The 12,226-nt window shown below is 43.3% G+C and overlaps 1 protein-coding gene across 1 annotated transcript; it reads left to right on the top strand.

The window, feature by feature from the left end:
- Positions 1-1,582: 1,582 nt before the first annotated feature.
- Positions 1,583-10,596, top strand: SERPINB1 (serpin family B member 1). The gene is made up of 7 exons (XM_028122884.2): positions 1,583-1,687; positions 2,946-3,121; positions 5,331-5,468; positions 5,991-6,108; positions 7,136-7,278; positions 7,371-7,538; positions 9,232-10,596. Exons 2-7 carry the CDS (start codon positions 2,954-2,956, stop codon positions 9,631-9,633), a joined length of 1,137 nt encoding a protein of 378 aa, XP_027978685.1. The 5' UTR covers positions 1,583-1,687; positions 2,946-2,953; the 3' UTR covers positions 9,634-10,596.
- The last annotated feature ends 1,630 nt before the right edge of the window (positions 10,597-12,226 follow it).

The following is a 12,226-nucleotide window of genomic DNA, read 5'->3' as shown; positions in this document are numbered from 1 at the left end:
TCTCATATAAATAACGTTGTTAGAAACATTTTTGTACATATTTCCAGGTGCACACGCTCACACACATTTTCCTTGGGTATATTCCTGGGGTGAAATTGCTGGATCACAGTTAGGGTAAGCATGCGTTTGAGTTCAGTAGATATGCCAAACATTGTCCAAGCTGGCTGTGCCATCACCCATGTGCGAGGGTATCTCTGTATGACCTTCGATGTGGCCATGCACAGTTTAAAGCCACAAGTAGGACACTCCAATGTCATTCAGCCAAATAGTTACTTTGTCTTGACCTTAGACAATAAATGTATTGATTTAAGAAATGGTTTCATTTTATATTCGACCCAGATTACTAACTCCAGGTAAGCACAAATGCAAAATGTCAGGAGAAAAAAATAAAAATTCAGAACACTTTTCTTTTTTTGGTTTATGTGTCTCAGATTTTAATTTAACACATTTTCAGCGCAGCATTGTACTCTTGACTTTCTCACATTGACCTCTTAGCAGAAGCTACAGAATAGGTCTCTAGCTCTATGAGAAGTGGTGGAGAGTTTACCAAATTTGATCAAACCGCTTCAAGTTAATTGTGATTGGCTTTCCGTAAGTGTTGATTTCTTTATTTTAATAAACTGTAAAGCACTCTACAATCCTAGTTATTAAACCCTTGCTGCTTTTTTTTTTATAACTATGGAGAGTCTTTTTATTACTCATTACTGTGCTCTTTTTTGCTCCTTTTCATTATAAATAAGTAATCACAGTTGAAAGAAATCCACTAATCCATTCACACTATATTATCCATACTAATAAAACAGTAGGATTTTTTCCTTTGTGCCCCCCTTACATGTTGAGATTAAAAAAAAAACAGGGGAGAAGTTTCATGGACTAAGAATTATTTCATACCCTCGAACACCATAAATTTTGGTGAAATTACATACCTGGACCTTTAAAGGGAGAAACAGACAAAAAACCCACAGAAATAGTTATTGCCTTTACTATTCAACCACAGTCATTCTATTTCAAGAGTACAGGAAGAGAAACTGGTGAGTCTACATTTTCGTCTAGTGGGTAAGCAATCCTTCATTGCTCACAGATGTGAGTTATCATGGCGTGTAGTGCGTGATTTGACTCAGCTGGTGTGGTCATCACCTGTGAGGGAAGTATTGGAGCGGAGTCCACTTTGGTACCTGAAAGATAGTGACGGCAAGGATGTTGTTTGGCAGGAACTTTGTTTTCTCTTATTCTGGAGGCCCTTTTGTGCCCTATGCAAGAGTCCCAAATTAGTTTCCCCCACCAAAAGATAAATAAACAACCTCCGAGTTTGGAGTATATCATACATAGATGGGACTCGAAGGGGCTAGTTTGCCCTGTAAGAGGTGACACTATAATCATAGCAGTCATTCACATCTTAGTAAGAAATATTCCATCAGATCCTTCCCAGGGATCTGACTTTGCCTAGAACTCAGAAAGGGGCTGAAAGGAGGACGCTGTGCGGAGCCCCCATTCACCTCGGCCTCACGAGGCCAAGCCTCCAAGCCCAGACTCCCAGGAAGTCCTGGGGGGAAGGGCCAAGGCCCTGCCCGCCGCCCGACCGCGGCCTGCGTGGGCGACACTCCCCTTCCGCAGCTATAAGGGCCTCGGGCGTCAGCGCTTCTTCCCACACCTCGCGCCACCCGGAGCTCGTCCAAGCGCGGAGCCGGTAAGGCGGGGCCCGGGCGCAGTGGGGAGGTGGGCCGGGCGGGACAGGCCAGCCGGGGCTCCATCGGCGGCGCCGAGCCGAGCCCCGAGTGCCGAGAAATCACCGCAGCCCCGGGCGGTGCGCGCGGACTGCTCCCTGCGCGCCCCCCCTACCCTGCGCAGCCACCACCCCCCCCCCCGCCCCGCGCCTCGCGACCCGGACGCCGCCGCCTCCGCCGTGCGCCCCGCGTCCCCGGGAGCCCCGGATCCCCCGGCACAGCGTCCAGGGCGCTAGGCAGGGCGGGCCTGCGGGGGACCGAGGTCCCTCGGGGCGTGGCGCCTGGAATCAGTATGGCCCGGGATCAGAACGTTTTTCTTCCTGTTCTCCCTTCTTGCCTGAGCTGTTAGTGGCAGTTTCCAGGCAGCCCAGGCCCAGGCCGGAGGAGCCCGCTCCTCCTTTCTGCGATTGGAGGAAGGGAAAGGAGGCCAGATGAGACAGAGATTTATCAGCAACAATAATGTAGCTTATTCCTTACCCGCTAAGTAGCCAGCCCAGCTAGTCGTCTTACCGGCCTCTCTGTGGGGACATTAATTAAGGCTCTGGGAGAAGTCACGAGGGGTAAGTGGGTTGCTGAGCTGAATGGAAGGCCAGGTGCACTTAACTGTTGCAGGGGTGACCGAGAGGATGCTGTCACCTTCTCCCTGTCGGGCTGCCCGGGCCTAACCCTGGGACCTGCGTTGGGTTTTTAAGCTCTCACCTCCAACACTAGCTAGAGAGACTTGGGACTCTTAACTTTGGGAAGGGTTAGACTGAATCTCAATAATGAGGACAACTGCATTTACTTTAGTGGAATTTGCTTTAGTGCCTAGGTAGGTAGTTATGATTTTCTAGTAGAAACATTCCTATTTCAGGTAAATATGGACAATGGATTCATTGCCCAGATGAATCATAGACTTGAACCAAAGGCGCACAGAAAGTCGTGTGCTCCTAAATTTAGCAGGGGAGGCTCAGTGTGGACCCCTCTGTGAGGTCAGAGCCCTTTAGGATGCGGTCCTGTGTCCCTGCTAAACCCCTGGCCAGTCATTCCTAGTCCCACATTCGTGTGCATGAGAAGTGTCTTGCCCCCCTGAAAAGAGAGGCAGAGAGAGTACAAGTTCTAGGATGTTTCAGGGTGTTCAAGGGTGGCTGGCAGCAGCTGAGGAAGAGATGGGGACATGCGGGTTGCCTCGTTTGCTGGTGCGGGCAGTGGGCAGCTCGGGGCCTCTGTTCTGTGTTGTAGCCTTCACCATGGAGCAGCTGAGCACAGCCAACACCCATTTCGCCATGGACCTGTTCCGCGCTTTGAATAAGGACAATCCTACTGGGAACATCTTCATCTCTCCCTTAAGCATTTCATCAGCGCTGGCCATGATCTTTCTGGGGACTCGAGGTGATACTGCCGCACAGGTGTCCAGGGTCAGTAGAAACGAACAAAAACAGCCTGCTTTCCCTGTGTCTCCTTGCTAATGTCAAGTCTGTACTGAGAACTTGTGCCTTTGAGCTCTTACAGTGTGTGTGTGTTTAAGATTTTATTTGAGAGAGAGCGAGCGAGGGTGGGGGGAGGGCAGAGGGAGAAGCAGGCTCCTGGCTAAGCAGGGAGCCCAATGAACAATCCATTCATATGCAGGCTTTCCTTCATGATCAAGTCTTTACCGAGCACCTGCTATGTGCCAGGCAGTTTTTTGTGTGGCTGAGGGTAGGGCAGTGAGGAAAGCTGACGAAACCCCTGCGGTGTGCCTGTCGCTTGACAGTTTTCCTGTAAGCCATAGCATCTCTTCCTGGACGAGGATTTTCCAGTATCTGCTTTGCATGTGATGACCCGCCACTGGCAAATAAAGCCTGCCTATGGAATGCTACTTTTGAGCATAATGACACATAGGAAACGCACCACCGCGCAGAAGTTGGCAGTGGCGCCCTTTGGAGGGGACAAAGCGGGTGTGTGATTGAGAATTGCCCCCGCCTAGCCCTGGGCCTGGCACTGAGTGTGGTTGTGAGGGCTGTGACAGGGCGTGCCAGTGTGAGCGGGAGGGCCCCGCAGGGAGGGAGCGGTGAAGCCCGGACGCTGCGGGGGCGGGGCCAGGCCCTTGGGGGTGTGGCGGCAGGAGGAGAAGCATGATGCCCAGCCTTCCTTCTGTCCTTGGTGGTTGTGGTGGGGTGGTGGTGCAGGGCACGTCCATGCTAGGTATTCTTTACTTCTGAAAGGAGAACTCTGGCTTTCCTTGAAATCTAGGGAAAAGGAGTACCAAGAGTGAAGGGCTCTCTAAGGTACCAGTCATAAAGTATATGGCACCTGCCACTAGGGAAGATCCAGACTTGGATTCTAGTTTATGGACTGTTCCAGGTGCAGAGCTTCTATTACTGTACTTGGTGGAGAACCAGCCCTTTTCATCATTGTAGATATGAAAGCATTTTAAAATTTTCAAAAATCTCTCTGTTGGGCTGCCCAGGCCTAACCCTGGGACCTGCGTTGGGTTTTTAAGCTCTCACCTCCAACACTAGCTAGAGAGACTTGGGACTCTTAACTTCCGGAAGCATTAGACTGAATCTCAATAATGAGGACAACTGCATTTACTTTAGTGGAATTTGCTTTAGTGCCTAGGTAGGTAGTTATGATTTACTTTTTTTTTTTTACCCCCTGGTACTAATTGTTAGTTGCTCCTTGCAGGGTAATACCAGCTTCTATTTATTTATTTATTTGAGAGAGAGAGAACGTGCAGGAGCAGGGAGAGATGAAGAGGGAGAGGGAGAAGCAGACCCCCACTGAACAGGGAGCCCTACTTAGGGTTCAATCCCAGGTCTTCAGGATCAAGACCCAAGCCAAAAGCAGACACTTAACTGACTGAGCCACTCAGGGACCCCCTATCAGCTCCTATCTTGAGGCTTTCTTTATGCCTTCAGCAAAGAATAGTTTTAAGGTCCTCCCCCACCCCTGTTTCCATTGAAGCAGATCAATCATGGCGACTATGCAAACATTCCATATCTTGGTGAGAAACTGAACTTTGTACACTGTATAGGTTTGTTTTTTGTGTCTTACAAGCAAAGAACCAGCCCAGGCCTCATAAAACCATAAAGGGACTCTTGGTTTGTAACTGATACATGAGGAATTAAACTTTTGCCAAATGTTAACTTTAAAGAGGTTATTTTTAAATAAGCGAGTTACTGATGCTAATAGTATAATAAAAAATCCCTTTACCTGTAATATCTTTGTGTTCCTGCATAGGTCATGATTCTTATTTTTACTGTTTATTTCTGAGAACTTTCAGTGAAATTATCTTAGATGCAAGATAAGCACACGAACATACCATTTATGATTTTCTTTGGGACAAAAGCAGACTTGTATAAACATTTAGTTTATTAACCACTCATATTGTAGAACTAGAATTATAACAAGAAGTGGTGTAAAAGCAGTTTCTAATGTTGTAATTATTGTGTCTCACAAAGCTATACATTTTGGATTCTCTATTATTTGTTCACCTATGAGAAATTAATAAAATATTGGGCTACGGATCATGAATAATCGGTAAAAAAAAAACACATTAGCTTAATTTGATGGAAGCCAATGCCAAGGAATCACCTTATAATTTCAAAATAAGTGGTTATAGAAAGAATGTTTTCTTTATTTTAGACTCTTCATTTTGATACGGTTGAGGAGATTCATTCAAGATTTCAGAGTCTGAATGCTGATATCAACAAACGTGGAGCTTCCTATATCCTGAGACTTGCTAATAGGTTATATGGAGAGAAGACGTATGATTTCCTCCCTGTAAGTACTTTGCACTTCCTGTTCAAAAACTCACTAGACAGCGCAGATTTTTTTTCTAGCATAACCAAGTCATAGAAATCAGTTTTAATTTTTATAAGAATTCAGAAAAATATTACAGAATGAAAACATAAGACAGACAGGACTCCCATTAATTGACGTGGCTTCATTTTATAGTCTTCACAGTGAAAAGATCGATCCTGGCTGTTTTACTAAAGCAAGACTGAATTCCATAGTTCATTTCCAAGTACAATCAGTATTTGCTTATTTATGAAAATGTTAGCCAAACGTTGGAAAAGAATTGGTAAATTTTACACCTAAACTACTGAACTATACATTAAAAAATGGTTAGGATGGTAAATTTAATGTTATATGGCTTTTTTACCATAATAAAAAAGTATAAAGTTAGAATTTTTTTGTTATAGTGCAATTTGTACCTTTTAGGACCATTTCTGCTTTAAAGAAACTATCTCTGTATGTAATAGGAGTTATTCATGACATTCCCCCCCCCTTTTTTTTAAACAGGAGTTCCTAGCTTCAACTCAGAAAATGTATGGTGCTGAACTGGCCAGTGTGGATTTTCAGCAAGCCTCTGAAGATGCGAGGAAGGTGATTAATGAGTGGGTCAAAGGGCAGACGGAAGGTAAGAGACCAGGCGGAAAGTAATTATTACACACTGATGTTCGCCTGCCGGGTTCCCCACCTGCATCTGATTGCCTTCCCCTTTTTCCTGTTTACTCATCCTGACCCTGGGAATCCTGGAGTTCACCCTGGGAATGAACTCTGCACCGTCCAGTTGGACAGTGTTCACATGTAGAAATTCTTCACAGAGGAAACAGCATGATTTAACTGAAGCAGCTAAATACATTTCCCCCCATAAGTTCCCAAAACTACATTGTAAAATGAAAGCTCACCTTGAATGTAGAATAAAAGGAATAAGAAATTTGAGGGAAATCCAGCCTGGCCCCGATTATTTCACATGTTCGTGGAAAGAAATACCCTAATACTTGTGAATGAATACTCATGAATTGCTGTAGTCATAAATAATTTTTGTCCACGTCTCATCTAAGCAATCAGGGATGGTAGCTGGGACTGTTGAGCACACCTGTCTCTAACCTAGTCGTGGGAGGAGTCAGGGCACCTGCAGAACACCTGTCTTCCCTACAAAGAATTGTTCATGGCCATGTTCTGGTCAAGGGTGGATCCCGTGTTTCAGGGGAGTACGTGTCCTACCTTTTGCATATTTACTAATTTTTTTTGTGTGTGTGTGAGAGTAGGCTTCTACTTAGAGGATTTGAAAAAGTGATTTACTAGTGACTAAAAATATTTTGTATTTTTACAGGATATTTTTTTTCCTGAAAAAGAATGGTCATTCACAAAATAAAGCTCATTGTTTACCATACACTCCAGAAAAGGAGAAATTTCCTGTCTTAGCCCCTTAGCCCTTTACTTGGATTATTTAAAGTAGAAACACGCTGATAGGGCTTTCCTAACTTAATACTATGTGAAAGGAAAATTAAGTACAGAATATGCTTTTGGATTGCATTTCAGTGCTAATCAAATGTCAGTTCCAATTTGGAATTCTGATATGTGGATTTTTATTTTTATTTTTTTATTTTTTATTTTTTTTGATATGTGGATTTTTAAAAAAGCTAACTTTATCATTTTAGGGAAAATTCCGGAACTGTTGGCCGCAGGTACGGTTGACAGCATGACTAAACTCGTGCTGGTGAATGCCATCTATTTCAAAGGCAGCTGGGAGGATGAGTTCATGAAGGAAGCCACTGCCGATACACCATTCCGGTTGAATAAGGTAAGGTGAGGTAAATGCCTAAACTTACTCTTCGCTCGAAGAGAATGCAGATAAAAATGTGATTTTTTTTTTTTTTTTATTCAACTGTTCAGAAAAACAAAAAAAACGTGAAAATGATGTATCAGAAGAAGAAATTCCCATTTGGCTACATCCAGGACCTTAAGTGCCGTGTGCTGGAACTGCCTTACCGGGGCAAGGAGCTCAGCATGATTATCCTCCTGCCGGATGACATTGAGGATGAGTCCACGGGTCTCAAGAAGGTAACAGCTCCCAGCTTCGCACTTCATGTCTTCTCCTGCTGTACCCATTCTGCCTTGGGTGGTAGTGGTTGGTGGTGCTAGTGGTCAGTACTTTGTATGTGTTTATGGATGTTACTTTCCTTTCCAATGCTCTGTCATTTTTTTGTCAAGTAGCTCATGGACATTACTACTCCAAAGCCCTAAGTTTACATTTTCAGCTACTGTCAGGGAACAGTTGTGGTAGAGAACATCTAAAGATGTGTGCTACATGTAACATGGGTCAGTGGCAGCTCATGGAAACTCTCTTAGAAGAACTTTAGGGGAAAGTGCAATAAAATGAAGACTATTTTATTAAAACAATTTTTTTAAATTAAAAATCCCAAAACATTATAATATCTGAGTTTCATCGTGTACTATAAAACCCTATTACCTTGCTCATCCTTGCTGCAATTCATATAGGTTGTGAATTAAATTTCCAATAGCTACAAAATAGAAAAAGACTCATGTGACATGTTGGCTTGAGCGCTCAGGCTGTCTCCTAACATGAGCCTTGTATGAGGTTCCTAGTCTGTGTCATTTAAGGGCTATGTCATCTCTTGCCAGGGCTCAGACTAGGGAAAACCGTGAAGATTATGGTTTGTCAGTGTGCCCAAGTGGCTCAGTCGGTTAAGCATCTGACTCTTGGTTTCAGCTCAGGTCATGATCTCAGGGTTGTGAGATTGAGCCCTGCGTCAGGCTCTCCGCTCAGTATGGAGTCTGCTTGAGATTCTCTCTCTCCGCCTCCACCCCAACCCTCTAAATAAATAAATAAAATCTTTAAAAAAAGATTATGGTTTTTCTTCATTGTCTCTAGGCTGCTGAGTGTTTTTTCTCTACCCTGTCCCTGATCAAACTTGGTTTCAGGAAGGGGTCTGATATTAGCCATTTCCACGTATAGAGTATGTATTAGAATCAGTGTGTTCCTCCTCTTTGTCTCTTTCTCTGATTATAAAAAGAAAGTCTGTAGCCTCCTGAAAAGGAAACTCAGCATCAGTAGAGCAAGTGGGTAATGGTTCTGCTCTAGTCCGACAGCAGTAATGGTAAGAGCAATGAGGACAGCTGCTATTTATGTAGCACCTACTGTGTGCCCAGCACTTTATATATGTCGACTAAGTTAATACACAGTGCGATAAGGTGGGTACTCATATTACTCCCTTTTTAATGAGGTACGAGGTCTTTGTTCTATTTTTACCTAGGAGCTAAGTCTACTAGAGATTTCTTCTGCTCTGTGAGGTTCCCAGATAACCACGGTGATCAGTGGGGTTCATAATAAAAAGAAGAAAGCTTTCAAATTCTCCCTTGTACCCCTTGACTAATTAGGTAATACAGTCATCATGGCCTATCACAGTAAGCTGGTGTGGTGGGGGCTTAGTAAGTCCTGGGAAGATGGATCGGTGGGTGGATGAGTGTATGGTAGCGGGGAGGATGGGTTCTTGATGGACCCAGTGTCCAGAGTCCCTGCACTTGGGCCCTCGATGGCCTGGAACACAGCTCTCTTATATTGTCCCCAATCACTGGAAAGAAATGACATCTTCCAAATGGAACCTTTTTGGCACAAGACACAGCGGAGACTAATTAGCCACTGATATAATGGGTCCATTCATTTCAATAATCCTTTTTAGTTTACTTACGTAAAATTGTTTTCACCTCTTCTTGTTGCCCATTGGCATTCCAGATTGAGGAACAGTTGACTCTGGAAAAACTGCATGAGTGGACCAAAGCTGAGAATCTGGATCACATTGAAGTCAACGTCCACTTGCCCAAGTTCAAGCTGGAGGAAAGCTACGACCTCAACTCCCACCTGGCCCACCTGGGTGTACAGGATCTCTTTAGTCGCGAGGCTGATCTGTCTGGCATGTCAGGAGCCAGGGATCTTTTCATATCAAAAATTGTCCACAAGTCCTCTGTGGAAGTGAATGAAGAGGGCACAGAGGCGGCGGCCGCCACTGCAGGTATTGCCACCTTCGCCATGTTGGTGCACGAGGAGAACTTTGTTGCCGACCATCCATTCATTTTCTTCATTCGGCACAATCCCTCATCTAACATCCTGTTCTTGGGCAGATTTTCTTCCCCTTAGAGACTGGAAATACAAGGTCAGGCTTAGAGCTTTATTACCTGCACTTTTAATGGTGACAGTTTTCACACATCGTTGCCAATACCACTACCATCCCTAAGCAGATCTTTAATTTCCCTTGTAAGTTCAGCTCTTTACTGTTTACATACACCCATGAACTTTGGCACAGGCATCTATTTTCCTATTTTTTTTTTTATATTGACTAAGTCCAGTGATTTACTTTTGAATGCAAGTCAAAAAAAAAAAAAAAAAAAAAACCCAAGAAATCAGATGTGTAGATTCTTGACAACATAGTAGTCTATGAAGTAGCTATGCTCTCCTGATAGCCAAAGGAAACATGATAATTCTGTAATTTATTTTACAGATAAAATTTTGGAAGCCCAAATAGATATGATTATAGAAGGGAGGCTTAAAAACGGATATTCAGTTGAAATATAGAGCCTCAATTAAGGGCCTGGGTTATGAAGACAAACTTGCCTTGGCCAATATTTCTCATCCCTTATTCTACAAGATTAGTATTTTTGGTTGTTCTTATTCTTTCAAACTGTTGAAGAGCCATATGCTGATAGCCTGCCTTCCCCTTTTTGTCCTCCTTTATCCTACCTGATGTGGCGTTTGTGTGGGATCACCTGGGGTCAAGAAGTAGGTGTCTTATAATAAAAGATGCCAAGAGATGACAGAAAGAATAATGTAGTGGGAGAGACTGTTAAGCAAAGAGGGGGGTGCCAAGATCTCGCTTGTTAACCATCTTCTTGCATGTTTTCTGATGAAGGTTCTTGACTTCCATCATGTGATACAGGTTTTTGTGGCAGTGGATGGCTTTATGCAGTGCTGTGGTGGGAGGTGGGGGGTGGACTCTGATTAATATACGTGTACTCCTTGGAATGAGGCTTGAAATGCTGCATTTTCTTGTTCCCACAAAACTAGTGGGTTGGTTAATAAATTTTCCTAAGATTCTACAAGCCATATACTGGTCTCAGTGCTCTTCCTGTTCTCTTGGATCTTAGACAAGCCAAGAATAAAACAGGTAGTTCTTGGCGTCTGTGATGAGAGCAAGATAGTCCTCGGAATAAAAACAACATTTTGGCAAATCTGTTGTGGGAAAGCTTTCCTTCCTTCTTTTCTTCTTCTGGAAGGAAATAGGGTAAAAACTCTAAAGTCCTTGCCTTGTCTGGGAAGAGAATGAAAGTACAATTACAATTACATTCTATTCTGATAAGCAAGGGTGCATGTTGTATAGTCTAAGGTAACCCTAGAAGAAGAGTGGAAGGATTTATAACTTTGAAAATAAACCAAAGAGAAAAAGGGAATACCAAAAAATAATCAATCCAAAAAGAGGAAAGAAGAAAGAGGGAAAGGTACACAAAGCAGGCATGACAAATAACCAAGATGGTATATTAAACTCCGAATATCTAAGTAACTACCTAAAATGCAAATTGGCTAACAGTGCCAGTTAAAAGACAAAGATGGTTAGGCTAGATTGGCAAAATACTATCTGGTATTTACAGGAAATATGTCTATAACATAAAAATAGAGTTTGAAAGGAAAAGACTGGAAAAGATATATAGTACAAATACCATAGAAATAGATATAAGCTACAAATATTTTTGGTGGAACATGGTAAGTGGTTCTAGTATTTATACAACAATGTAAGTGACCAAGAATATCTGAGACAGTCTTGCAGAAGAACCAGGTGAGAAGACATACTTCATTGAATTGAGACTTATTCTGATTAATATCAATGCCCTCTTTTACTCTGAAAATTGAATCAATTTGGATAATAAGTCATATGGTCATCATAGCTATAATGAACGTGGCACTTCAAAGTTGAGAGTGAAGGGAGAAAATTTTCAATCAGTTGTTCTGGGATATTTGGGAATGCACATGGAAAACAGTTCAAGTTGATTCCTGCCTTGAACCTAAACAAATATTAATACCAGCTGGACTTAAACTATGAGAGCAAAACAATAAAATTTTTAGAAGGTCATATACAAATATATGTTCGTGAACTTGTGATTTCCTAACAGGACACATAGACACACACAATATTTTTTTTTAAAGATTTTATTTATTTATTTGTTAGCGCGTGGGCGAGAGAGAGTGAGCGAGAGCACAAGCAGGGGGAGCTGCAGGCAGAGGGAGAAGCAGGCTCCCTGCTGAGCAAGGAGCCCGATGCGGGACTCGATCCTAGGGCACTGGGATCATGACCCGAGCCAAAGGCAGCCGCCTAGCCAACTGAGCCACGCAGGCGTCCCGACACACACAATATTTGGTTAAATTCATTTCTAGGCACTTGGACATTTTTAATGATGAACTGGGCCAAGAGAAAATTAAGAACTTTAGTCCTGTATCATACACCACTGAGGGTGAAAAGCCAAGCCTCAAGATAGTTGATGTAGGCCAGTGCCCCAAGGAGGGAACATCTTAGTAGTGGTCTGAGAGCATGTCCCCAAAGGCAGGGTTCTAAGTCTGGAGCCTGTCCCTCTTTATCTCCCAGGCTAGAACTAAAAAAAATACTGTTAGGGCAGCCAGACCTTGTGAAGGTACCAGCTTCGGAGAACAGGCTTCCAAGTATCTTCAGAGTTTTAATATATCA

Source organism: Eumetopias jubatus, unplaced genomic scaffold, assembly GCF_037043125.1.
Source record: "Eumetopias jubatus isolate StellerSeaLion01/CBP00866 unplaced genomic scaffold, mEumJub1_p1.0 scaffold_6, whole genome shotgun sequence".
Taxonomy (NCBI): Eukaryota; Metazoa; Chordata; class Mammalia; order Carnivora; family Otariidae; genus Eumetopias; species Eumetopias jubatus.
Note: the sequence above shows the minus strand (reverse complement) of the source record. Positions and strands in the feature narration are given on the sequence as shown.